At 43.1% G+C, this 26,916-nt stretch overlaps 1 protein-coding gene across 1 annotated transcript in view; it reads left to right on the forward strand.

Moving 5' to 3' along the window:
* Positions 1-26,916, forward strand: part of LOC122556798 (dedicator of cytokinesis protein 2-like) — a 754,195-nt gene that overhangs the window by 568,760 nt on the left and 158,519 nt on the right. Inside the window, exons 30-33 of the mRNA XM_043703987.2 lie at positions 9,427-9,505; positions 17,660-17,760; positions 23,154-23,212; positions 24,710-24,858. Of these exons, the coding sequence (XP_043559922.1) occupies positions 9,427-9,505; positions 17,660-17,760; positions 23,154-23,212; positions 24,710-24,858 (388 nt within the window). The remainder of the gene's footprint in view (positions 1-9,426; positions 9,506-17,659; positions 17,761-23,153; positions 23,213-24,709; positions 24,859-26,916) is intronic.

The raw sequence follows: 26,916 nt of genomic DNA on the forward strand, positions 1-26,916 counted from the left end.
AATGGTGTCTTTCCTTATCTGTATGTAAGGATACTAGTGAGAGAGGGTCATGTCATTTTGTGGCTAGTTTGTGTTCATGTATCCTGGTGGCTAGTTTTCTGCCTGTTTGCCCAATGTGGTGTTTGTTACAGTCCTTGCACGGTATTTTGTAAGTAACATTAGTTTTACTTGTTGTCTGTATAGGGTCTTTCAAGTTCATTAGCTGTTGTTTTAGTGTGTTGGTGGGTTTGTGGGCTACCATGATGCCAAGAGGTCTGAGTACCCTGGCAGTCATTTTCCAGATGTCTTTGATGTAGCGGAGAGTAGCAAGGGTTTCTGGACATGTTTTGCCTGCTCGTTGGGTTTGTTGCTGAGAAATCTGCGGATTTTCTGTAGGAAAACAGCACATGCAGATCAAATATTGAACTACGGAAGCAATCACCCCAACATTCACAAACAAAGCTGCATCAGAACATTATTCCAATGAGACACCACACACTGCAGCACAGAGGAACTACGCAGAGCAGAGGAAATCACCTATACAGTGTATTCAAAAAGAATGGGGCACCCAATGAACACAGAGCAAACCTACATCCAGAACCTCAACCTGAGCTACAAATTTTCTCAAAACTTGCTAAGATGAGCTTGAGTTACTGCAATTCCCAGTACCCTGATGATCATGAACGGTGAGTTCAGAAATCCCTGATAAGTGAGCAATCAGGACCATTTAACCATGTTCCCACTTGTTCCGGATTCAACTATTAGAGAAAATAATTGTTCGCCATCCAGACAATTTAGGCACCTCGGACTAATCGCCCTCAAGTTATACATGAGAACTAAAAGTAATTCAGCCCCTCAAATGGTCATTGCTGATCTCATCTCAGCGTCAACTCAACTTCCCGTCTGCTCTCTGTAATCCTTTAATTCATTACTTATTATCTGTCTATCTACTCCTCAAATCTATGTAGTGCCCTGACATCCACCAAACTCTGGGTGGTGAATTCTCCAGATTCTCAGAAACTTGAGAGAAGTAATTCCTTTAAGTCTGCCACCTCTTAGCCTAAAACTATGGCCTCTCATTCTGGATTGCCCTACATGACGAAACCTCCTTTCTACATTGACATTTTCAATTCTCTTCATCATGCCTCACAAACTTGATTGAGTTTTTTGAAGAAGTAACAAAGAGGATTGATGAGGGCAGAGCGATAGATGTGATCTATATGGACTTCAGTAAGGCATTCGACAAGATTCCCCATGGGAGGCTGATTAATAAGGTTAGATCTCATGGAATACAGGGAGGACCAGCCATTTGGATACAGAACTGGCTCAAAGGTAGAAGACAAGGGATGCACTCACTTCAGAATGAAGCCAGCTACATTCCACCCAGACTTTATCGAGAGTGAAAGAACTAGCCTGAGGGACTGACTAAACTTGGGAATCTCTGGATAGAATTCAGCTGAGGTATATAAGATAGAATCATAGAGTCATAGAGATGAACAGCACGGAAACAGGCCCTTCAGTCCAACCCGTCCATGCCGACCAGATATTCCAACCCAATCTAGTCCCACCTGCCAGCACCCGGCCCATATCCCTCCAAACCCTTCCTATTCATATACCCATCCAAATGCCTCTTAAATGTTGCAATTGTACCAGCCTCCACCACTTCCTCTGGCAGCTCATTCCATACACGTACCACCCTCTGTATGAAAACGTTGCCCCGTAGGTCTCTTTTATATCTTTCCCCTCTCACCCTAAACCTATGCCCTCTAGTTCTGAACTCCCCCACCCCAGGGAAAAGACTTTGCCTATTTACCCTATCCATGCCCCTCATAATTTTGTAAACCTCTATAAGGTCAGCCCTCAGCCTCCAATGCTCCAGGGAAAACAGCCCAGCCTGTTCAGCCTCTCCCTCTCCTTGTAAATCTTTTCTGAACCCTTTCAAGTTTCACAACATCTTTCCAATAGGAAGGAGACCAGAATTGCACCCAATATTCCAACAGTGGCCTAACCAATGTCCTGTACAGCCGCAACATGACCTCCCAACTTCTGTACTTAATATTCTGATCAATAAAAGAAAGCATATCAAACACCTTCTTCATGATCCTATCTACCTGCGACTCCACTTTCAAGGAGCTATGAACCTGCACTCCAAGGTCTCTTTGTTCAGCAACACTCCCTAGGACCTTACCATTAAGTGTATATATCCTGCTAAGATTTGCTTTCCCAAAATGCAGCGCCTCGCATTTATCTGAATTAAACTCCATCTGCCACCTCTCAGCCCATTGGCCCATCTGGTCAAGATCCTGTTGTAATCTGAGGTAACCCTCTTCAATGTCCACTACACCTCCAATTTTGGTGTCATCTGCAAACTTACTAACTGTACCTCTTATGCTTGCATCCAAATCATTTATGTAAATGACAAAAAGTAGAGGGCCCAGCACCGATCCCCCGTGGCACTCCACTGGTCACAGGCTTCCAGTCTGACAAACAACCCTCCACCACCACCCTCTGTCTTCTACCTTTGAGTCAATTTTCTTCATCATGTCTCACAAACTTGATTGAGTTTTTTGAAGAAGTAACAAAGAGGATTGATGAGGGCAGCGCGATAGATGTGATCTATATGGACTTGTGATCTATGTGATCAAATGTGGCAACTTCCTATTTTTGTTTCCTTATGCCTGTTGTGATGAAGCCCAGCATCTAATTAACCTGTCCATCTGCAAGTTATTCTTTAATGATTTAGATCACTGAGTCTTTAATCTCTTTGCTCCCCGGTTACCCAGTGTTTTTCCAACCTCCCATTTGCCATTCTAACCTCTAACGTGTACGACCTTGTACTTTTTATGTGAAACCATCATGTATCAGCTGTTGTTTTGTCACTTACGGTCTGTCCATATGCAGTTCACCGCACTCTATGACACAGTGCACTATATACAGCCCAGTTTAGTCTGATCTGCAAACACGGGGATATTTTCAATGTCCTCTGTCCAGTTTATTCGGACAGAGAGTTGAAATGCTGGGTTTCCAACACAAGAAGCCTGAGGGGCGTCAATTTATTCCTGACCCCAGTCCACCAAGCTGACAATGATTTGATTACCAGTTCCAATTCCCTCCAGGTCTCTAACTCACCACAACCGCGGCTCTGCCTTCATTCTATGAAACTTTATCAAATGCTTTCCTGACATGCATTAAGCGACAGCCAATGATCCTCCTCCATGCATAACTCAGTGACTCCATCAAAGGCAATTTAGCCCATGATTTCCCAATGAACACATCCTGCTGACTCGAGGTAAATCAGCCTCTTCTGCCTTGAGGCACTCACTTGCTCATCCCCAGTGATGTACTCGAACAATTCCCACCACAGTCGGCACTAACCTCATTGGCCAGCAGCGACTTTGTCTCCTGCCATTTCCTCTGTTTCATAATAAGCTTCACCTTGACAATCAAAGCAGTTCATAAATTCTGAATTAGGCAGTAAAGCTGTGATATGAATTCTCCAGCTCATTGACTTGCTGGGTGTGAGATTGGATGACTTTTGTTGCCTTGGGCACGTCGTGTAGACAGCAGTAAAAGACTACCTGATGGCCTGCTTCCTCTCCCAGCCAGCTCCCCACATTCGGTGAACTATCAATTTGACAGGCAGTACCTCTGATTCGCAGCATAATTACAAAAGTTAAGCTTCCATCCTTCCCATTACAGTCGTGGGAAGATCAAATTATGTATGTGGAACATATTAGCATAATTCCGCTTGCTGCAGCGTTTTGTTATATGAATAAGTTTATGTAAATTTTCATGAAAGGATAACTAATTTTAGTCATTACATGAACCACAGGGTCCACAGCAGATGTGTTGAAGGCTCCATTTCAAATCTCATTTGCAGATTTTTTTGTCACACTCTCGAATCCACTGTCTGGGTGCAGTTGATTAATTGTCTGTCCCTGCGCACACTGAATCATAGCTGAAAATCTCCTCTCTCCATTGGCCTTAACCAGTCCATTGCAACGGCTTTTGCTTTGTGGAGGCTGCTGGTAAGGACAACATCTATTTCCCATCTGGACTTGGCCTGAGGGCATTGTAAGTCGGTCATGTTCTGTGGTACTGGAGTCTCATGTAACCTGGGCAGGGAGGACTTGTTTTCATGCTTGAAGGATGTACTGAGCCAGTCGGGTTTCCAACAATAATTTCATTTACTTTGGCACCAGTGACATAATAATTTGTGCTAATGGTGCTGTTACCATGGAGGATGATGCTTTTGTGGTCTCAGAATCCCTCCAGTGAGGAAGCAGGCCATTCTGCCCATCAAAGTCCAACTGACCCTTGGGAAGTCATCTCAATCAGAGCCTTCCACCCACCCTATCCCTGCATATTCCATCACAAATCGACCTATCCAGCACATCTGGGCAACTTAGCACAGCCAATCCACCTAACCTGCATATCTTTGAACTGTCAGAGGAAACTGGAGCACCCAGAGGAAACCTTCACAGGCACAGGGAGAATGTACAAACTCCACCCAGTCCTAGCACTGTGAGACTACCCCCATGGATCGTGCCTACCATTTTGTCTGGGTGTTGGGAATCTATTTTGCAACCTTAAAACTACACTTGACTGTCCATTCTCTGGGTTTGCTGTATCTCTGTCCCTACCTTATTCAAGAGTAACTTTTGTGTGACCTTCTGTGTGTTCTATAAACTATTTATTTACTTCCCAATTCAGGGGATCCCCAATATCCAAACGCCCAACTTACAAATGTAATCTCATATAAGACTGTAATCTTAAAGACCTGATACACAAACATTCCCCCACACTTACAAGCAGCTTCTTTCTTTGTCCTGCATTGTGCTCTGACTTGTCTACAAATTGACTTGCGAACAGACTCCAGAACGGAACCCGTTCACAACCCGGGACTGCCTTTACACAGAATGCTGATCACAGCTTCCCATTCTCTTTTCCCATTCTCTCTTCTCATCGTGTATGATTAGATTAGATTAGATTAGATTACTTACAGTGTGGAAACAGGCCCTTCGGCCCAACAAGTCCACACCGACCCGCCGAATTGTTGGTGTCAGAGTCACAGTACCAACATTAACATATTCGCTCCCATTATACTGTACACAGGTCTTCAGGTTTTAATTGATTTGAGCTTTCCAACTCGGTCTGGTCAGATTTGAACTCATAGCCTCTGAATTCTTTGTATGACTATGTAACATAGAAAATAGCAGCATAGGCAGGCTATTTGGCCCTTCAAGCCTGTGCCTGCATCTAATATGATCATCCAACTCATTACCCTGTTCCTGCTTTTGCTCCACATCCATTGATCCCATGAGAACCATACCTAATGCCTCCTTGAAAACATTCAGTGTTTTGGTCTCCACTGCACACCTGCCTTCTATGGTCAGGACATTGAGTATAGGAGTTGAAATGTCATGTTGCGGGCATTGGTCAGGCTATTGTTAGAGTATTGTGTGCAATCTGGTCACCCTTCTATTGGATGGATGCTGTTAAACCTGAAAGGGTTAAAAAAAAATGCAAGAAATTACCAGGGTTTGAGCTACAGGGAGAGGGTAACTAGGCTGGGGCTGTTTTCCCTGGAGCATCGGAGGCTGAGGGGTGACCTTAAAGAGATTTATAAAATCGTGAGGGGGCATGGAGAGAGTAAACAGACAAGGTCTTTTCTCAAGGGTGGGGGAGAGAGGGCATAGGTGTAACATAAGAGGGGAAAGATCTAAGGGGCAACTTTTTCACGCAGAGGATAGTGCGTGTATGCAATGAGCTGCCAGAGGAAATGATGGAGGCAGATACAGTTACAATATTTAAAGGGACCTGGATGGGTCTATAAATAGGAAGGGTTTAGAGGGATATAGGCTAAATGCTGGCAAGTGGGATCCAGTCAGATTGGGATGTCTGGTCAGTGTGGATGAGTTGGACCGAAGGGTCTGTTTCTGTGCTGTATGACTCTATCACTCTATGGCTGCGCTCTGGGGCAGGGAATTGCACAGGCTCAGCAGTCTCTGGGTGAAGGAATCTCCCCTCATCTGATCCTAACTGGCCTCCGCAGCCAGAGAGTGTGACTCCAAGTTCTGGACGCTGCAATAATCGGGAATATCCTTCCTGCATTTATTCTGTCGCATCCATTCGAATTTCATAGGCTTCCATGAGATTTTCCCTCATTCTTCTAAACCCCAGAGAATGTAGTCCTCACCGATCCAGCACCTCTGCAAGCTTCAGTCCTTGGAATCTATCTGATAAACCTTTGTTGCACTCCCCTCATAGCCAGAGTATCCTTCCACGCAGATCCCCAAGTGTAGTCTCACCAAGGCCCTGTACAAATGCAGGAAGACGTCCCTGCTCCTGTACTCAAACCCCCTTGCGATGAAGGCCAACGTACCATTGGACTTCTTCACTGCCTGCTGCAACTGCATTCACAAACCAATAGTTTGCTGTAGTTTTGATCTCGAATCATGCTGCTCGTATTGGCCGCTGCGAAGCATCTAACTTGAGTCTGCTTGAAGTCTCAAGCTGCATAACCCATTACCTTTGCTGAGATCTCACTGAAGCCTCACCGCACAGAGCCCAAAAGCAACTCCTTCCTGGGATGGCAGGAAAACACAAATGACCACATGAAAATCCGAGTTGCCATGCATGACTCCTCCAACATTTGACTATTCCCAATGCCTCAAGCAAACTCCCTCCACTGAACCATGGCTGTTGATGCAACGGCATGCACCCCATGAAGGGAAGGGTTCATAGTCCATCTTCGACTGTGATCCTGCAGCTTATATATCACCTTCCTGTTTCACAGATACCATCAGTTCCCCAAGCCAACTTCTGTAGCGTCCCCTGGCAGACAGCAGTCATAATTTTTATTGGGCTCCAGTCCATACTGAATCCAGCAAGGGAGGGTTGGCTTTGCCTGAAAGCTGCCTAAGATTCATGAATCAGTAGCAGATGGCAGTAGAAATCTACTAATCGTAATATAAAATCAGCCATTAGCATTGCAATATTATAGACTTTGAGTCTCCACATTAATTTTAGTGCATGCAAAGTTCATTTGGCAAGCTCAAATGTGTTCTTCATGCCTGAAGCTAAACTCCCATAAATCTTAAATCACAAATAGGGACTTGCTTAACTCCATCTCCTGCATGCGTTTGGGCCTTTATTGTAAAATAAGACAATCAGTGCCAAGCTCCATTACATTTAAAAAGAACGTTGAGAGTGGGGGTTGAGTACCAGACACGTCCCGTCACTCTGAACTGTTTCTACAATCATTTTCATGTGCTTTGATTGCTTAGTGCTGCAGGGGATGGTTTATAGTTGCCTCAGTTCAGCTAATAGCCATTCTAACCAGCCATATGTAGGAGCACTAACCAAAGGCCTTTTGACAAGACTACAATGTGGTATAACAAGTTTGCATGCACAGAGGAATCTCGCTTATCCGAATGAGATGGCTGGGCACTATTTTGTTTGGATGATTGAATATTCAGTTAATCGATTCAATGCCTCTCCTCTGGGGCTTGGAGTTTTTTGAAGTTTCCTTTTTCCTCGCTCTGCTTGCCGTGCTCCCTCTCTCTGTCTCAGGGTTTCTTTCTGGGCAGACATCCCACTTGTGTGTGAGGGATCTGCAGCATTGCTGAAGCCTCCTGCACCCCTCTCCCAACTCCCCCTCCCCCGCCATCAGTTCAATGGGAGTGTTATGGTGAGCACTTGCTACGTCCTCTCCCCATTCAGGAGATTAGGCAGCAGCACACCACGCATGAGCCCCCGGGCCTCCGTCCACTCCCCTACCCCAGTCCAACACCGGCTCCCACCCCCACTCCCCAACCCGCACCTCAGTTCGCGCCCCTGCCCCCTGTCCAACTACCATGAGCCCCACTCCTGTGAGACCCTCATCCCCACGCCCCATCTGCCCCCGACCATGTGAGCTCCCTGTCAGCACCCCCATCAGTCCCCAGTGCACCCCCACATCCCGTCTGCCCCCACCCTCATCTCCCCGGGGCAGCCAGACTGGACACCAACAATAAGACTGCTGGTTCCTTTAGGAGGTGAGTCTCAAAATAGCACACGAGCACGCACACACACACAGACACACACACATACAGACACACACACAGACACACACACATACAGACACACACACGGACACACACACACATACACACACAGACACACATGCGCACGCACACAGACGCACAGACACACACATACAGACAGACAGACACACATACAGACATACACACACACAGACACATGAGCACGCACACACAGGCGCACAGACACACACATACAGACACACACACATACAGGCACACACACACATACAGGCACACACATAGACACACACACAAAGACACACACACACATGCAGACACACACAGACAAACCCACAATTGTTTACTGCAACTTTTTAACAGGTTCCACCTTTGCCCTGTAAGGGTCAATGTTGGAGACAATATCTGGGGAAGGGTAGTTTAGGGTGCACCCCTCTGTCGAACCCTAGGGAAAGTGTCGGCGGAGAGAGGGCGGGAGGTCAGTCATTTGGAGTCAGTGCCTGGGCTCCCATCGATGTCCAGGACTGTTCTCAGCAGCAGTTCAGTAAGCTGAGTTCACTTTTAATTACTGTGAACAAAAGACGCGATCAGTGTTGGAAACACCTCTTTAATGTAATGTTTCTATCGGGACCTTGCGATCTTCGGATAATCTGAGATTCGGATAATTGATATTTGGATAATTGATGTTCCTCTGTATGTAGAGCACTTTTCACAACCTCAGAGCGTCATAAAGTGCTTTGCAACAGTGAGTGAACTTATGAAATATTGGCACTGATGTCGTGTATGGAAATGTAGCAGCCAATTTGAGCACAGCAAGTTCCTGCAAACAGTAACATAGTGATACATATACATGTTCAACAAGAGCTATATAATCATGAGATCAGTTCTGTGATTAGGATCTGTTTTTTATCATGTTTATCAATTGGACTCTCAATGTGGTTGCAAGAAGCTACACATAATCATCACCGAACCTCAGCAGGTAGAGGAAACATGTCCAAGCATTTAGCCTTCTGGGAGCCAGACAGCACATGGGGACAATACTTCTCTGGTGCATACTCCACGGCAACCCCTTGACCAATCAGTGTCAACTTGACAACCAATCAGCACTCTTGTTTCCAGCAACAGAACTGTTGATTTCTTCGATAGTTTCCATCCATCAGGCGCAAGATGAAAATCTTTAACAACATATTTCTCCTGCAGTGTACAACCTCCTGTTTTTAAACTGAGATCACTGACACTCCATTCAGTTTCACCTGTACACTCTGCAGGGAAAGAAATGTTTGTGTTATCTGACTGGGCTAAGTTTGATCCCAGCTTCCAAAGTACAATGAGAGTTCACCCAGCCTTTCCAAGCAGGCATTTTAATAAATCTGGATTAATTCATTGTTTCTTTTTATTGTAGAGTTTTTCTACGAGCCATTAACAAGTTTGCAGAAACTATGAACCAGAAATTCCTAGAGAATATGAACTTTGAGCAACAGGTAAGTCAACATGTGAGACATCTGTTTCAGTCTGCTGCATCTGAATGATAATGGAATCTTTCTAAAGCACCAACAATCTTCAAGACCATTTCACTTTTGATGGTAACTGAATGAGATAACTAGATAATGGCTTTAATCAGAATAAGTGGCCCTGGTTGGTTCATAGAAGTTTGAGGAACTAGTAGGCTGTCTTCGACTCAGTCTAAGAGATGCAATTTTCAGGACAGTGCAGGAAATAAGATCTTTTGTTGTTAAGCTTGCTTGAAAGATGAAGGTCTTTGTGGTTATCATTTCATGGCATGGGGGTGCTGCTCGAATCCCTACAGTGTGGAAACATGTCATTTGGCCCAACAAGTCCTCACTGACCCTCCGAAGACTAAACCAACCAGACCTACCGTATTATCTACATTTACCGCTGACTAACGCAGTTAACCTACACATCCCTGAACACTCTGGGCAATCTTGCCCTGGAAAAACTGGCGGTTGAACACTTAATGAAACTGCTGCAGTCCCAGTGATAATGCACCCACTGGTTCTGTGAGGTAGGGAATTCCAGGAATGTGATTCAGCGACACCGACGATATATTTCATAGTCAGTACGAAGTAAGGCTTGGAGGGGAACTTGCTGGTAGTAGCCTACCCAAACATTTGCTACCCTTGTCCTTCCAGGTGGAAGATTTCATGGCTTTGGAAGAGACTGTTCAAGGAACATTGTTGGAGCTAGTAGACAGCTGTCAGTGGAGGGACCAAAAGTTGGCTGTGGGGGATGGGGTGCCAATCAAGTGGGTTGGTTTGTTTTGCAAGGGTTCAAGCTCCTTGAGTGTTATTCGGGCTCCCTCACTCGTCCAGATCAGCAGAGAGTACTCCATTTTTCTCTAGTGAATAGGCTTTAAGGAATCAAGCAATGAGTTATAAGGCTGACCCGAATAACTTTTCGGATCCATTGTATCCCCTAGGATGGTGATGGAGGGGCAATAATCAATGGTAAGGCCATTCAATGTCAAGGAGACATGGTTGGATTCTTTTTCATTGAAGATTGGTGAGGCCTCTTGTAGAAAACTGTGCCAAGTCCTGGTCGCCCAGTTATAGCAAGGATATTATTAAGCTGGAGAGGATTCAAAGAGATTTGCCAGGAGATCACCAGGTATGGAAGGTTTGAGTAACAAAGAAAAGCTGGATAGGCTGAGACTTTTTTTCACTGGAACACAGAAGATTGAGAGGCGATCCTATAGAAGTTTATAAAATGATGAGGGGTTTAGATAGAGTTAATGACAGTTGTCTTTTCCCTAGGACGGGAGATTTCAAGACTGGGGGGTACATTTCAAGGGGATAGGAGAAAGATTTAAAATTGACGTGAGGGGAAAATCCTATACATAGGTTTGCGCGTGAAATGAACTTCCTGAGGAAGTGATGGATGTGGGCACAATTACAATGATTAAAAGATATTTGGATAAGTACATGAATAGGAAAGGTTTGGGGGGGATATGGACTAGGAGCAGGCAGGTGGGACTAGTTTAGTTTGGGATTATGTTTGGCATGGACTATTTGGACCAAAGTATCTGTTTCCATGCTGTATGACTGTATGGCCTTTGTCTGGTACTTGTGCGAGATGAATGTTGCTTATCTGTCCAATGCAATTGAACACAGACTGCTTCAGCATCTGAAGTCCATTAATTGTCTTCCATCGAGTACAGAGGAGGATTAGATGTTAAAAAGTGGGAGAGGTTTCAATACTACAAATAAGGAGCAACCTTTTTTGCCCGTAAAAAAATTGCCAAATCAAGGTCAGGGGTTTAAAGATGCTGATGAAAGACCAGAGTTGTGAGACTTTTCTTTGCACACAGTAACTTGTTATGATTTGGATTGTACTGCCTGAAAGAGTGTGTGAGATGAGTTCAGCGGTAAATTTCAAAAGGGAATTGGACAAACATTTGAAAAGGAAACAAAATTACAGGGCTTATGGACAAAGAGTGATGAAGTGTGACTAATTGAAAGCTCTTTCAAATTGCTGGCACTAACTCAATGGTCACACCTTCGTCAGTGCATTGCATGTTCCATTGAAATATTCTCAATTCAATAGGGATCCATTATGTTTCTCGATGATGTGGTGAGAACAAAGCAATTTTCAAAGTGAAAATGTCCTTATATTCATATTTAGAGAAAGAAATTGCACTTATGTAGTACCTTTCACACCATCCCAAAGTGCTTCAAAGTCAATAATTTACTTTTTGAAGTGCAGTCATTGTTGTAATGTAGGAAACAGTTTTCTTTCACAGACAGCACTAAGATAACACAATGTTTGTCTGACTCCACTGCATTTTAGTGGAGATAGAATTATCGTGGAGAATATGAGACCATAACATAAGAACATAAGACATGGGAGCAGAAGCAGGGCATTCAGCCCCTGGAGTCTGCTTTGCTGTGAAGGTGATCATAATTAACATAGAACAGTACAGCACAGGAACTGCCCCTTCAGCCCACCATATCTATGCTAACCATGATTTGGAGATGCCGGTGTTGGACTAGGGTGCACAATGTTAAAAATCACACAACATCAGGTTATAGTCCAGCAGGTTTAATTGGAAGCACACTAGCTTTCGGAGCACCGCTCCTTCATCAGGTGGTAGACCTGTTGGACTATAACCTGGTGTTGTGTGATTTTTAACCTTATGCCAACCATGTTACCATTCTAAACGAATCCCATCTGCCTGCACATGGACCATATCCCTCTATTCCCTGCCTTTTCATGTGTCTGTCTAAATGCCTTTTAAGTGTTGTCATTGTTTCTGCTCCGACCTGATAGAGTCATAGAGATGTACAGCATGGAAACAGACCCATCAGTCCAGCTCATCCATGCCGACCAGATATCCCAACCTAAATCTAGTCCCATTTGCCAGCACTTGGCCCATAAACCTCCAAACCCTTCCTATTCATATACCCATCCAGATGCTTTTTAAATGTTGCAATTGTTCTAGCCTCCACCACTTGCTCTGGCAGCTCATTTCACACACACACCACCCTCTGCGTGAAAAAAGTTGCCCCTTTTGTCCTTTTTTATATCTTTCCTTCTCACCTGAAGCCTATGCTCTATAGTTTTGGACTTCCCTACCAGAGACAAAACACTAATTCTTTCATTCATAAGTTCGTAAGATATAGGCTCATCGAGTCTTCTCCGCCACTCGATCGTGGCTGATATGCTCCTCACCCCCATTTTCCTGCCTTCCCTCCATAACCTTACAACCCATTACCAATTAAACATCTGTCTAATTCCTCTGTAAATGTACTCACTGTCCCAGCACTTTGGGGTAGCGAACTCCACAGATCCACAACCCAACTCTGTTTTAAATTTGCTGCCCCTTATGCTAAGACTGCGACCTCTCGTCCCAGAATGCCTCACAAAAGGAACCATCTGCTCCATCCACACCTTTTATCATCTTGATCACCTCCATTTGGATACCTCTCATTCTTCTAAATTCCAGAGAGTATAGGCCTAAACTGTTCAAGCTCTTTTCGTATGACAAATCCCTTTTCTCTGGGATCAGCAGACTGAACTGCCTCCAACATCTTCTAAATCTTTCGTCAAATAAGCGGACTAAAACTGCATACAATACTCCAGGTGTGGTCTTACCAATGCCTTGTATATTTGCAACATTTAAAAGGCATCTGTATGGGTATATAAAGAGGAAGAGTTTATAGGGATATGGGCCAAGTGCTGGCAAATGGCACTTGATGAGGTTGGGATACCTGGTCGGCATGGACGAGTGGATCTGAAGTGCCTATATCCGTGCTGTATACCTTTATGACTTTCCGATCTCGCAGTCCCCCTTTGTATTGAGTTGAAGAGTCTTTACTTGCTTCAGTGCAGCATGGTGGTTCTTTGGTTAGCACTGCCTCCTCAAAGCAACAGACACCTAGATTTAATTCCACCCTCAGGTGACTGTCTGTGTGGAGTTTGCACATTCTCCCCGTCTCTGCATGGGTTTCCTCCGGGTGCTCCGGTTTCCTCCCACAATCCAAAGATATGCAGGTTAGGTGGATTGGCCTTGCTGAATTGCCCGTAGTGTCTCGGTGGATTAGTCACGGGAAACGCAGGCTTACAGGGATCGTGTAGGAGCGTGGGCCTGGGTGGGCTGCTCTTTGGAGGGTCAGTGTGGACTCAATGGGCTGAATGGCCTATTTCCACACAGTAGAGATTCTCAGCTGCAGGAGTTGGGTCCACAAACTCTCTTGCTGTTGCGCTATTACTGAACGTTATCACCAACCCTAATCCTGAATCCACTGCTTACAGCAATTTAAATCGAACAGGACCGACAAAGGACCGTGTTTGGGGAAAGTGAACAAAAGACAGTTTTATGAAATTCTGTAGATGAATTATATGTGAATGCTCGGAGAGTATCATTCATCTCCTGCCTCCGGCCATCTGATGTCAGCTGCCATTGTCATTCTGGTTATGAGGGAGACAGGGTTGAGAGATGTTATGTCAATTCTGTTGTTCCTGCAGCTAAGCAAAAGTGCAGAGGCTGGATTCCAAGGTAGACAGGCAGGAGGCTGGAAGAAGAGAGCAAGCCAGGCAGCAGCAGGAGGTGGAAAAGTCAACATTTCGGGTGTAACCTTTCTTCAGGACTGGGGTTGGTGTAAGGGGAGCTGCAGATAAAGGGTCGTGAGGCGGGGATGGGTGAACACAGGTAGAGAGAACAGTGTAACAGCCAGCGAGAGAAAGCAGTGCTTCTGCCAATGAACAGCAGTCACTGGGGGAATTTCCTTGCGGAACTCCCAGCATCTTTTAATTCACCCACTCTAAATAATTAAGCGTGCCGCAGCACATAACTGGATCAGAAAGAGCGAGGAGCCTGTGCCTGTCATCCAAAATAGCGAGATGTCCAAGTTAATAGACAACCGCTTCTCTGTGTGTCAAATGCATAAATCAAGGAGGAGTGATTTTGTAACAGAGCGCTTGGGTTTTTTGCTAAGCCATCTGTAGATTGCAGCAGGGACAGGCATGTTTGAAATCATGGTGAAGAGTGAGTTTGAAACAGCAATGGTATAAGTCAAACCTAACTGTTATTCACAAGGGATATATAAAGGGAGAAAATTGTTTCATCTATGGAGTAAAATGTGAACCAGAGGATACAAAAGCCCCACTATTTTGATGGAAGGAGCAGGTGGGAAGATTACTGGCTGGAAACCCAATGATGTGGCCTTTCTGGAGGTTCTGATCTCTCTCCAAATCTTCCCACACCGTTGCCCTGTCAGTAGCCAGACAACTGAAGAAGAGACTGCCAAGCTGCAGGCTTTTCAGCTGGGAGCCAGAGTTGAGGTGGGGGTGGAAAGGAGAGAGGGTCAGCACCGAAGGGTATCAGTGTGGAAGGGGGACATTGGATTAATTGAGCCGCAGTGCCAGGAGTAGATCAGCCATGGGGCAAAGACTGTGGGGTATCTGTTACCCCTGCGTGCTGGCATTCTGTTTCATGCACAGATACCCCCAGGTCCGTTTATGTTGCATCTGTCTGCATTCTTATCCATTGTCCAATACTCTTTTTTTTTCCCCAACTTGGAGGAGCTGGTATTGGACTGGGGTGGACAAAGTTAAAAATCACACGACACCAGGTTATAGTCCATCAGGTTTAATTGGAAGCACTATCTTTCGGAACAACGCTCCTTCATCATCAGGTGCTCTGAAAGCTAGTGCTTTCAAATAAACCTGTTGGACTATAACTTGGTGTTGTGTGATTGTTAACGGTTTTTTTTGGAACTCCTTTCCAAAATGAACTTCACATTTTTTCACATTATACTCCATTTGCCAACATTTAACTTATCAATTTCTCTCTGTAAACTATTTGCATTCCTCTCATTCCTCCCCTTTCACTTATTTTTCAGTTGTCTGTAAATTTACCAATGATGCATTCGCTTCCTTCCTCCAAGTCATTAATATACACGGTAAACAGATGCGGTCCCAGCTCTGATCCCTGTGGATCCCCACTGGTCTCAGGTCACCAACCTGAAAAAGAACCCTTTATCTCCATAGCTGTTTACTGCCCACTAGCCAATTGTCTATCCATGCCACTCCACCTCCTACGACATTGTGGCCTCTTAACTTATAACTTAACCTTCTCTGAGATACCAGGTCTTTTCCCCAAAATAGGGGAGTCCAAAACTAGAGGGTATAGGTTTAAGGTGAGAGGGGGAAGACTTAAAAGGGACCTGCAGTGTAACATTTTCATCCAGAGGGTGGTGCATGTATAGAATGAGCTGCCAGAGGTATGGTGGAAGCTGGTACAATTACAACATTTAAAAGGCATCTGGATGAGTCTTTAAATAGGAAGGGTTTAGAAGGATATGGGCAAAGTGCTGGCAAATGGGACTAGATTAATTTAGAATATCTGGATGGAATGGACAAATTGGACCGAAAGTCTGTTTCCACACTGTACATCTCTGTGATTCTATGACTCTATGACCTCATTGAACACCTTTGGAGTCTGAATACAGCACGTCTACTGGCTCCAACTCTCAGACATCACATGACACCAGGTTGTAGGCCAACAGGTTTATTTCAGGCCCATACAGGTGTACATCGGTGACAATAAATCCAATCAAATAAGGATGGGCTATAAATGATGGCCAATCCAGTGATGCCCATGAATGAATAAAAACAAACTCTCTCCCAAATTCATTTTCAAAAGGGCTTTGATATTCACTTCGAACTCCCTCTTCTGTTTCATAAAGTTAAAGGAATTCTTTGTCTCAGTTTTTGAATTCCTCATGAGTTTGCACTTCATCATTTATTTTATTTCACTTTATTATCTTTTGAGTCCTCCATTGCTGAATTCTGAATTTACCCCAGACTTCAGGACCATCATTGACTTTTGACTCCTATGTCCTTTATCTTTCAACTTTGCACTCACCTTAACCACCTTGGTTAGCTATGATTGGTTTATCCCTCCTCACCGGGAATATATTCCAGGTAAAGACAGCAGAAGTCCTTCATGAAAGGGCATTCATATACCAGATGGATTTTTCCTGCCAATCAGCAATGGTCTCACAGTTATCATTAGACTTGTTTTAATCAAATTCCATTTGCTATGTGGGATTTGTAGCTAGTCCGCATTGCATTACCTGGATCTCTGGATTACTAGCCTAGCAACAATACCACTATCACCTTACCTTTAACTCACTAAAAACTAGTGGCCTGATATGCAAAGCTATTAATGAAAGATATTTGATTTTGCCCTCATCTCAAGAAGGGAGCAGCAACACAAAGGATAGAAATTACAAGATTGTAGTGTTGATTTCAGGTTAAACACAATTTAATGTACTGAGTTCAGCTCTCCGACTGCATACCTAAAGCATCAAGGCATTAGCTTTGGGAAGTGCAAAATCAAATTACCACAATAAAATATGGGTTAAAAACATTAAATTCTGAGGATAGGTTTTATAAACTGGTCTTGTTTTTTTCTGGAGGGAAGGGTGATTTAATTGCAATTTCAAGGATTATCGAATGCTGTAGGATAAACACAGGGAAATGAAACCCTCTGATGGGGGAGTTCATTACAAGGGAAAGTATACTCAAAAGTCAGCCCAGTACTATCCAAATGTGTTGTCAGGAAGCCCCTTATTCATACAAAGGACAATGGAATGTAGATCTCTATTCTCAATAGCTATTGGGTCAGACCAAGTAAAAATTTCAGAACTGAGATCTTTGTGAGTTCAGAGTATTAAAGGATATGGAACCAAAGCAACCAAATGATGTCAATTTCCAAATCATCCTTGATCTAATTAAATGATTGACAAAGATTAAGGTTGACTCGCTTACTCTTCAAGTCCTCTGTTAGCAATTCCTTCAATCTGTTCCTCTGGACATCTGTTGTCCCCTGTTTTATGCCAACTCATTATGAAATGATAAATCTGGAAACAGTAAAAGATAAAAAAAATCCTATATAACAAATATAAATGAGAAATATTGTGACAATTAAGTTGCTAGAAGCTTACAAATATTGCTTTTATTGTATTGTTTGAAAAAAGAACCAACTTTTTTTTCTGAATAATTTACATTAGGCCCAGCCATGATGTAGAGATGTTATTTAAATAGTGATAGTTTTGATGTGCAGTAAAATTTAATTATGTCTCTGTGTAATTTTTGGATGTTTTTATCTCTAGTTATGGAATAATTACTTCCATCTGGCTGTAAAATTCATTACTCAAGATTCACTACAACTGGAGCATTTTTCTCAGGCAAAATGCATGAAAGTCTTGAACAAGTGAGTGTGATTCACTAATAGTTTTATTATTCAGTGCCAACTATGATCTTTTAGAGTTGAAAGTGAAGAAACAACAGAATAATAAAATGTCATTCAGTTCCAACTCACTTGACAAAATGAAGCCTTGGTGGTTTACCGGAAGTGTACATTGACCAAATCCAGCCTACAAATCCTGAGGAACTTAGATCCATCTGTAATGGTATTTCTTACTTGCTGGTTTGCCCTATTTTTGTCTTGCAGATGTGGGGTTTTGAAAAGTTCTTCATACTCCTGTCAACTGGTTACCTTTGTCGCCTCTGAATGGATCGTTTTAATGTTCCCATAATTGGACACCAATCCACCACACTTTGTACTCAACCATTCACATAACCCTAATTCAAATCCTAACCCTAACCTTATATTTAATTACCCCTTCATTTCTAATCTAAATCAGTTTCTCGTTTTTTAACATCTAACATTTTCATTCTTTTGTTAAATTGTTTCATGATCTTCTCTCTCCACATCTCTTTCAGTCCCTCAAGGTCCTCAAGATCTCTCTGTACCTTTTACTCCATTCACTTCCAACTGGAGATAATGGCCCACTTAGCTGCAGACAATTAATTCGAAATCTAACACGCTCCAATCTTTCGCCACTTCTTCCTTCTTTAAAGATCCTCTTTAGAATGCATCACATAGACCAAGCTTATCATCATTTCCTAAATTTTACCAAATCTTGCTCAGCTTGGCACAGGATGTGTTTCGCCTGAGTACTCTCTGCAATGTCTCTTGAGGTTTCTTTTTACATTAATGATGTGATACGAATGCTAGTTTTAGTTTCTAATATAAAGTCTGAATACAAGATTAGTCCGTTGCAAATCAATGGGCATTTCCTGTTCACAAAGCTCTTTGGTAAATGGGCAAAGTAATGGAACATAGAGTTAATTATACTTTGTACCTGGACCATGAAGCAGCCTGCTATGGTTTTAATAAACTAAAAAAAACTTGGATATTCTGCTTTACTCAGCAATAAATTCTGCTCCATCCATTTGTTTCCAACTGGGATAATGTTATGTTTATCTTCCCTGAATAGATAATTAAACAAAACTGGAGAATATTCATCCTTTCCCAAACCAACTATATCTTGGCCAGTGCTGTTTCTAGGCTTGGGGAGCACCTCCACTACCTTGCCCATGGAGTATTTAATATCTCAATTGAATTAATGCTGTGTTCCTTAAAGCTGCAAATGGAATGATAATTATCCACCTAACGATTGATTCGGCTGGATCGTGATGGAAATGATAACAGCAAGTTAACTGAAATTTGGAGATTAAGCGATGTTGTGAATGCGCAGAATTTACGTTGCTCCACAATCTGTTTCACATCATTCATATTTCACTTTTAGCTGCGTTGGTGTTTTTTGAAAGCATTCTGGAGCTGCACATTAATTGTCTGTTGAACTCACCTCAGGATGTTAAGGTTGGAACTTAACAGCAATAACACTTTCCTAATGACGTGAAAGCTGTTACCATAATGTCAGTCAAACTCACTGGCCTAGGAAGGGAACAATTTAAACAGCTCAATCTCCTTGCTGTGTTCCATTTGCGAGAGATGTTAGAAATGAAGACTTCCAGCTCCAGGTTACATCTGTAAAGGTAGAACAGCCGAGGCCCTGCATAATTGTATTGATTGAATCACACACATCTGTCTTAATCCCTAATATATTCCACAGCTTATTAATGAGCCAACATAAAAGGAAGAAGGATTTGCATTGTTTCACATCTCTCACAACTCAGGGTGACCAATTGTCATATCAGAATGGAGGAAATGTAGTAATCAATTTGCAAACAGCAAGTGAACATCATAGTCCAACAAGTTTATTTGAAATCACAGCAATGCAACAATAGCAAGACTATCTGCATTAGTGATGGATTAATACTAGTAAAAAAATCCACCCTGAAATGTTGCTATGGGAACTTTTTATCCTGGAGACAGGCCGGCCCTCAGTTTAGCATCTGAGCTGAAAGACAGTACCCTTGAGAGTGCATCAGATTGTGACCAAAATGACTGGAGTGGGACTTGAGCCCATAACTTTCTGATTCTGAGGCCACAGAACTAGCACAACCACAAGGCTGGTAGCTATAGCAAAGCCTTAACAGCACTTACAATCTCAAATTCACAACCCTCTTTACATGCAGTCTCCTCAAATCACGCTCTCAGAACCCAAGGAATTGGGTCATTTCCCTTTCTGGATGCAGATTTTCAGGATCCCTAGGGTCTGAGAATGACCTTCAGAAATCATCTTGATATGAATATGTGTTGTCATAGCTTTGGTGCTTTTTTACTAGTTACAGCGCCTCCTGCAGTTGAGAATGTGGCGGTTATGGACATAAATGGGAGCAGGAACAGACCAAGTGGTCACTAGTGCTTAATATGCTGTTGCATAAAACCTTTTCTGAATGTCTCCATCAACTCCATTTTCTCTCTTGCCATTGTTATGAAGATATGGGTGCACTGTACCTTTATCAGAGTTAAAAGCTAGCAGAGCTACTTGCCAGCATGAAGTGTTCTGAATCAGATATAATGTAACATGTGGTTCCACAGCTAGTGTAGCTGGTTGCCGGGAAACAACAAAACAGGTTTAAATTAGGCCAACCAGCTTAAATTATACCCCAAAAAATACCAAACTCCAATCAAGTTTGAATTGGGTATATTGACAATCTTAAAAGCCAACGGCACAATCCAATGCTTTGAGGCTATAAGACCGGTGAAAATTGGACAGTTGAGAGGAGAACTGCCGAGCCAACAACATATGCAGACTGCCCAGAGAATAGCCCTCTTAAAGGTACCTTTATCGATCAGTAACCTGTGAAGCAGAAATCCCTAAGAAGAAAAAAAGAAGATTCGATGTCTGGCTGGTTTTTGAAAAGTTGGATTTTGGTAAATCTTAATTGGAGGGGTTTTATCGCACTAGTATTGTAGAAGGGGAAGGTAAAAGGTAGGTTAGAGGAAGGAGTTGTAAATTGATGTTAGTTAGTACTCTGTTATACTTTAAGAAATAAAGTTGTTAATTTTTACTTTAAATTATTGTTGGCCTCTCAAAGTTTCACAGATTACTGCATGGGATAAATATGTACTGGTTTAAATTAAGCAGGAGGGCTTACCCCGTGTTGTAACACCATACCCCTTCATATGCAAAATATCCCTTGTTCTGTTTTGACTATTTACATCAGCTGAGCACCCAAGTTCCTCAAATTTACGTTGCTCCACAATCTGTTTCACATCATTCATATTTCACTTTTAGCTGCGTTGGTGTTTTTTGAAAGCATTCTGGAGCTGCACATTAATTGTCTGTTGAACTCACCTCAGGATGTTAAGGTTGGAACTTAACAGCAATAACACTTTCCTAATGACGTGAAAGCTGTTACCATAATGTCAGTCAAACTCACTGGCCTAGGAAGGGAACAATTTAAACAGCTCAATCTCCTTGCTGTGTTCCATTTGCGAGAGATGTTAGAAATGAAGACTTCCAGCTCCAGGTTACATCTGTAAAGGTAGAACAGCCGAGGCCCTGCATAATTGTATTGATTGAATCACACACATCTGTCTTAATCCCTAATATATTCCACAGCTTATTAATGAGCCAACATAAAAGGAAGAAGGATTTGCATTGTTCCACATCTCTCACAACTCAGGGTGACCAATTGTCATATCAGAATGGAGGAAATGTAGTAATCAATTTGCAAACAGCAAGTGAACATCATAGTCCAACAAGTTTATTTGAAATCACAGCAATGCAACAATAGCAAGACTATCTGCATTAGTGATGGATTAATACTAGTAAAAAAATCCACCCTGAAATGTTGCTATGGGAACTTTTTATCCTGGAGACAGGCCGGCCCTCAGTTTAGCATCTGAGCTGAAAGACAGTACCCTTGAGAGTGCATCAGATTGAGACCGAAATGACTGGAGTGGGACTTGAGCCCATAACTTTCTGATTCTGAGGCCACAGAACTAGCACAACCACAAGGCTGGCAGTTATAGCAAAGCCTTAACAGCACTTACAATCTCAAATTCACAACCCTCTTTACATGCAGTCTCCTCAAATCACGCTCTCAGAACCCAAGGAATTGGGTCATTTCCCTTTCTGGATGCAGATTTTCAGGATCCCTAGGGTCTGAGAATGACCTTCAGAAATCATCTTGATATGAATATGTGTTGTCATAGCTTTGGTGCTTTTTTACTAGTTACAGCGCCTCCTGCAGTTGAGGAGAATGTGGCGGTTATGGACATAAATGGGAGCAGGAACAGACCAAGTGGTCACTAGTGCTTAATATGCTGTTGCATAAAACCTTTTCTGAATGTCTCCATCAACTCCATTTTCTCTCTTGCCATTGTTATGAAGATATGGGTGCACTGTACCTTTATCAGAGTTAAAAGCTAGCAGAGCTACTTGCCAGCATGAAGTGTTCTGAATCAGATATAATGTAACATGTGGTTCCACAGCTAGTGTAGCTGGTTGCCGGGAAACAACAAAACAGGTTTAAATTAGGCCAACCAGCTTAAATTATACCCCAAAAAATACCAAACTCCAATCAAGTTTGAATTGGGTATATTGACAATCTTAAAAGCCAACGGCACAATCCAATGCTTTGAGGCTATAAGACCGGTGAAAATTGGACAGTTGAGAGGAGAACTGCCGAGCCAACAACATATGCAGACTGCCCAGAGAATAGCCCTCTTAAAGGTACCTTTATCGATCAGTAACCTGTGAAGCAGAAATCCCTAAGAAGAAAAAAAGAAGATTCGATGTCTGGCTGGTTTTTGAAAAGTTGGATTTTGGTAAATCTTAATTGGAGGGGTTTTATCGCACTAGTATTGTAGAAGGGGAAGGTAAAAGGTAGGTTAGAGGAAGGAGTTGTAAATTGATGTTAGTTAGTACTCTGTTATACTTTAGGAAATAAAGTTGTTAATTTTTACTTTAAATTGTTGTTGGCCTCTCAAAGTTTCACAGATTACTGCATGGGATAAATATGTACTGGTTTAAATTAAGCAGGAGGGCTTACCCCGTGTTGTAACACCATACCCCTTCATATGCAAAATATCCCTTGTTCTGTTTTGACTATTTACATCAGCTGAGCACCCAAGTTCTTCAAATGTAGAGAATTCCAAGGATTCATAATCCTCAGAGTGAAGAGATTTACTCTCTTTATTTCCAAATGAATGACCTCTCATCTTGAGGCTTGGAAAGAAAGCTTGTCATATTTTAACATCACAAGATACTTTGCCGCCCGAAAGCAGGGTGAAGAACATGAAGTGAAAATGATAGCAGTATTGAGATAACAAGTCAAAAATATGTTAATTGCAATTTTGGTTGTTATTCAATAAAGTAAATGAAAACACTCCATTACTTTCAGATATGGCGATATGAGGCGGCTAATAGGATTTAATGTTCGTGATATGTGGTACAGGCTTGGTGAGTGAAATACTTGTTCCTTTTTGCTTTGAATAAGGTGAATTTTCAATGTGCTGCACATTAAACAGGACTCTCACTGACCCAGTCTATACATGCTTCCCCCTTATGGTATTGAGTGACAAAAACACCATCTAGATCGGTTGTGGAATAAGCAGACGTGGACAACAGGTGGAGGCCATTCGGCCCTTTGAGCCTGCTCCAGCATTCAACATGACGATGGCTGATCATCGAACTCCATATCCTGATCCTGCATTCTCCCCATATCTTTGGTTCCCTTTAGCCCGAAAGGCTGTATCCAGCACTTATAGTCATAGAGTCATTGAGATGTACAGCATGGAAACAGACCCTTTGGTCCAACTCATCTTTGCTTACCAGATATCCCAACCCAATCTAGTCCACCTGCCAACACCTGGCCCATATCCCTCTAAACCCTTCCTATTCATATACCCACCCAGATGCCTTTTAAATGTTGCAATTGTACCAGCCTTCCACCACTTCCTCTCTTGAAAACATTCAATGTTTGGCTTCAACTACTTCTGCGGCAATGAATTCCACAGGCACCCCACTGTCTAGGTGAAGAAATTCCACCTCACCTCAGTCTGAAATGGCCTTGTCTGCATCCATAGACTGTGACGTCTGGTGCTAAGATGATGATGTCGCTGTTACTAATGGCCTAAATGCTGTTGGGTGAAAACTAAAGGTCATTCAGGGCTCCCAGTCCTCGTCATGATGGGATGGATTCAAGGTTCTTGCCCGTGATCATTACTCCTTGGCACCAAATGACCCACCCCTACGAATTTCTACCTCATTCAGCAGCCATTCCTTTGTCGGTGCGGGTTGCTGAAGTGGGTGAAAAGGGAACAGACTGTGGATCCACTGTCCTTTTCCCATGCTAACCCTTCATCTAAGAACATACACAAAGTACAATTAGTTGGGCAAATTATTGGATGGTGAGCGGCACTAAGGGGCGTAGCGAGTGGTTTCAGAAGAGTAGGGAGGAAAATTGGAAACAAAAACACGGTATAACTGATGCAAGTTAGGTGTGACAAACAGTAAAGCCAAAGTCACCAATTTTGGGGTGGACATGGTGGTTCAGTGGTTAGTACTGCAGCCTCACAGCGCCAGGGACCGGGTTGCATTTTAACCCTCGGATAACTGTCTGTGTGGAGTTTGCACATTCTCCTTGTGTCTGCGTGGGTTTCCTCCGGGTGCTCCGGTTTCCTCCCACAGTCCAAAGATGTGCAGGTTAGGTGGATTGGCCGTGCTAAATTGCTCATAGCATTCAGGGATGTGTAGGTTAAGTGAATTAGCCATAGGACATACAGAGATAGGGCAGAGGTGGTGGGTCTGGGTAGAATGTTCTTTGAAGGGTCGGTGTGGACTGGATGGGCTGAATGTCCTGCTCCCACATTGCAGAGATTATGATCAAGGGGCGGTGAGGGGTGTTTCCAGGCCCTCTGTTTTCTAATCAGATTTCTTTTATATATTGACTGGCAGCTCAAAACAAGATCCACTTCATCCCAGAAATGGTCGGTCCAATCCTGGAAATGACCTTGATCCCGGAGATTGAGCTCCGCAAAGCCACGATCCCGATCTTCTTTGACATGATGCTGTGCGAATACTCCATGTTCAACAAATTCAGGAAGGTATGGAGGAAGCCAAATATCCATTTCCTATTCTGCATGATGCAGTAGGCCTGGAACTGGTTACAAGTCACAAGATAGCTTGAGATCCGTATTTTCCAAGAATTTTTGTTTCAAAAACAGAAACTAAAAGCAAGGGATGCCATGGAGGGAATAATCATGTAATACCTGTCCACTGGAATTTTATTGCAAGGAATAATATATTTAAGTCAGTCGGATAAGTTAGATCTTGTACTTTAAACAGCTGTGCTGGTGGATGTGAGTTCTTAGTGATGGGTGATACTGTACCCCAATGCATACACACTAAATGAGTATTGTTCAAAAGCAGGAAGAGATAATGGTGTAGAATCTTACAACATGGAAAGAGCACATTGGGCCCAACATTGCCACTGCCAGCTCTTCGAATTCATGTTCAGTTAGTCCTTTTCTCTGTAGTTTTGGCAATATTTACTTTCCAAATATATACCCGCTTTAAAATTTATTGTTGAATCTGCACTGCTTCTGTTATTGCATTCCAGAGAGAAAGGTCAGTCTGCTCGTGAAAATCCTGCTTTTGGCATCTTCCCGGTGACTGAGGTCACGAAACGGAAGCTTGCACCAAGCAGTGGAATATCTCCTGACATTGTATCCCACCTTCCCACTGACCCACCCCTTCCAAATCCAAACTGGATGTTGCTGTTTTCCCGCAGCCCATCTCTGGTTCAGAAATCCGGGTTGATTTACTTTGCTGTGAGTGGTCACTCTCTCAATTGCATTTCAATGCAAACTCGAGCCTTGGGTTGCTGTAGCTAAGCTGAGCGAACAGCAGTGTGGAGACAGACACTAATTATATGGTGTGAATAAGCACTTGTAATACTAGACAAGGATTGAGTAAAGTGCAAGAAAAAAATAACCTTCTACAAATCAGCATCTTCAGAGGATGAAGGACACAAATTGGAATTGATGTAAGGCTGTGTGTCTTGGCATTAAACAGCAACCAAATGAGAAGGTTTGGTTTTGAGAACAGATTCACTTTGCTTTTTGCTTATGGGTCCTTTTAAGATCATAAGCTCCTGTGAGCCTCACCTCTCACCCACACCATGAATTCTTTGAATAGAAACAAATAATACATTAGGCATGGATTGTTCTAGAATTGGCCTGGATTTTCCAATAGCAGGATCATTGTTTCTGAACTGGAGTCACATGTAAGGTGGATTGGGTAAGGGCAGCATATTTCCCCTTCCCAAAAGACCATTAGCATTCTTCCTGACCATTGACAATGTTCCAGATTGTATTGAATTCATATTTCACCATCAGGCACGGTGAGATTTGAACCCATTACTCCCTGAACTTTCGGCTAGAGTATTAATCAAGTGACTTTAGCACTTGGTTAGCACTCCGTCTCTTGGTTAACACTCCCTAAAAGATTATAGTTAAGGTCACTTACACAAGGAAGCAAGTAAGCAGCACTCCTTCCCAACATGCACCTCTCCGGGATGACAGGTGAGTGTATGGTCACCAAGATGTGAGTGGTACACCTGTCCACTCTTTGCAGGTTCTGCCCACCACACTACACAACAGAATACCATTTTACCAACTTTATCTTGCCAGGTTATGGAGCTTGGCTGTACCCTGATTCCAAGCATCAGACAAAAACGGAATCATAGAGCCATACAGCATGGAAACAGACCCTTCGGTCCAACTCTTCCGCATCAGCAATAAATCCTAATCTGACCTATCCCAATAAACCCTTCCTATTCATATACCCATCCAGATGCCTTTTAAATGTTGTCATTGTACCAGCCTCCACCACTTCCTCTGGCAGCTCATTCCATACACGTACCACCCTCTGGGTGAAAAAGCTGCCCCTTCGGTCCCTTTTATATCTTTCCCCTCTCACACTAAACTTATTCCCTCTAGTGCTGGACTCCCTCACTCCAGGGAAAATACTTTTGTCTATTTATCCTATCTATGGGTGGCACGGTGGCTCAGTGGCTAGCACTGCTGCCTCATAGCACCAGGGTCCTGGGTTCGATTGCCGCATGTCTGTGTGGAGTTTGCACATTCTCCCCGTGTCAGCGT

The sequence above is a fragment of the Chiloscyllium plagiosum genome, unplaced genomic scaffold (assembly GCF_037043375.1).
Source record: "Chiloscyllium plagiosum isolate Xiang-an unplaced genomic scaffold, Cpla_swu_hap1 HiC_scaffold_16, whole genome shotgun sequence".
Lineage (NCBI taxonomy): Eukaryota > Metazoa > Chordata > Chondrichthyes > Orectolobiformes > Hemiscylliidae > Chiloscyllium > Chiloscyllium plagiosum.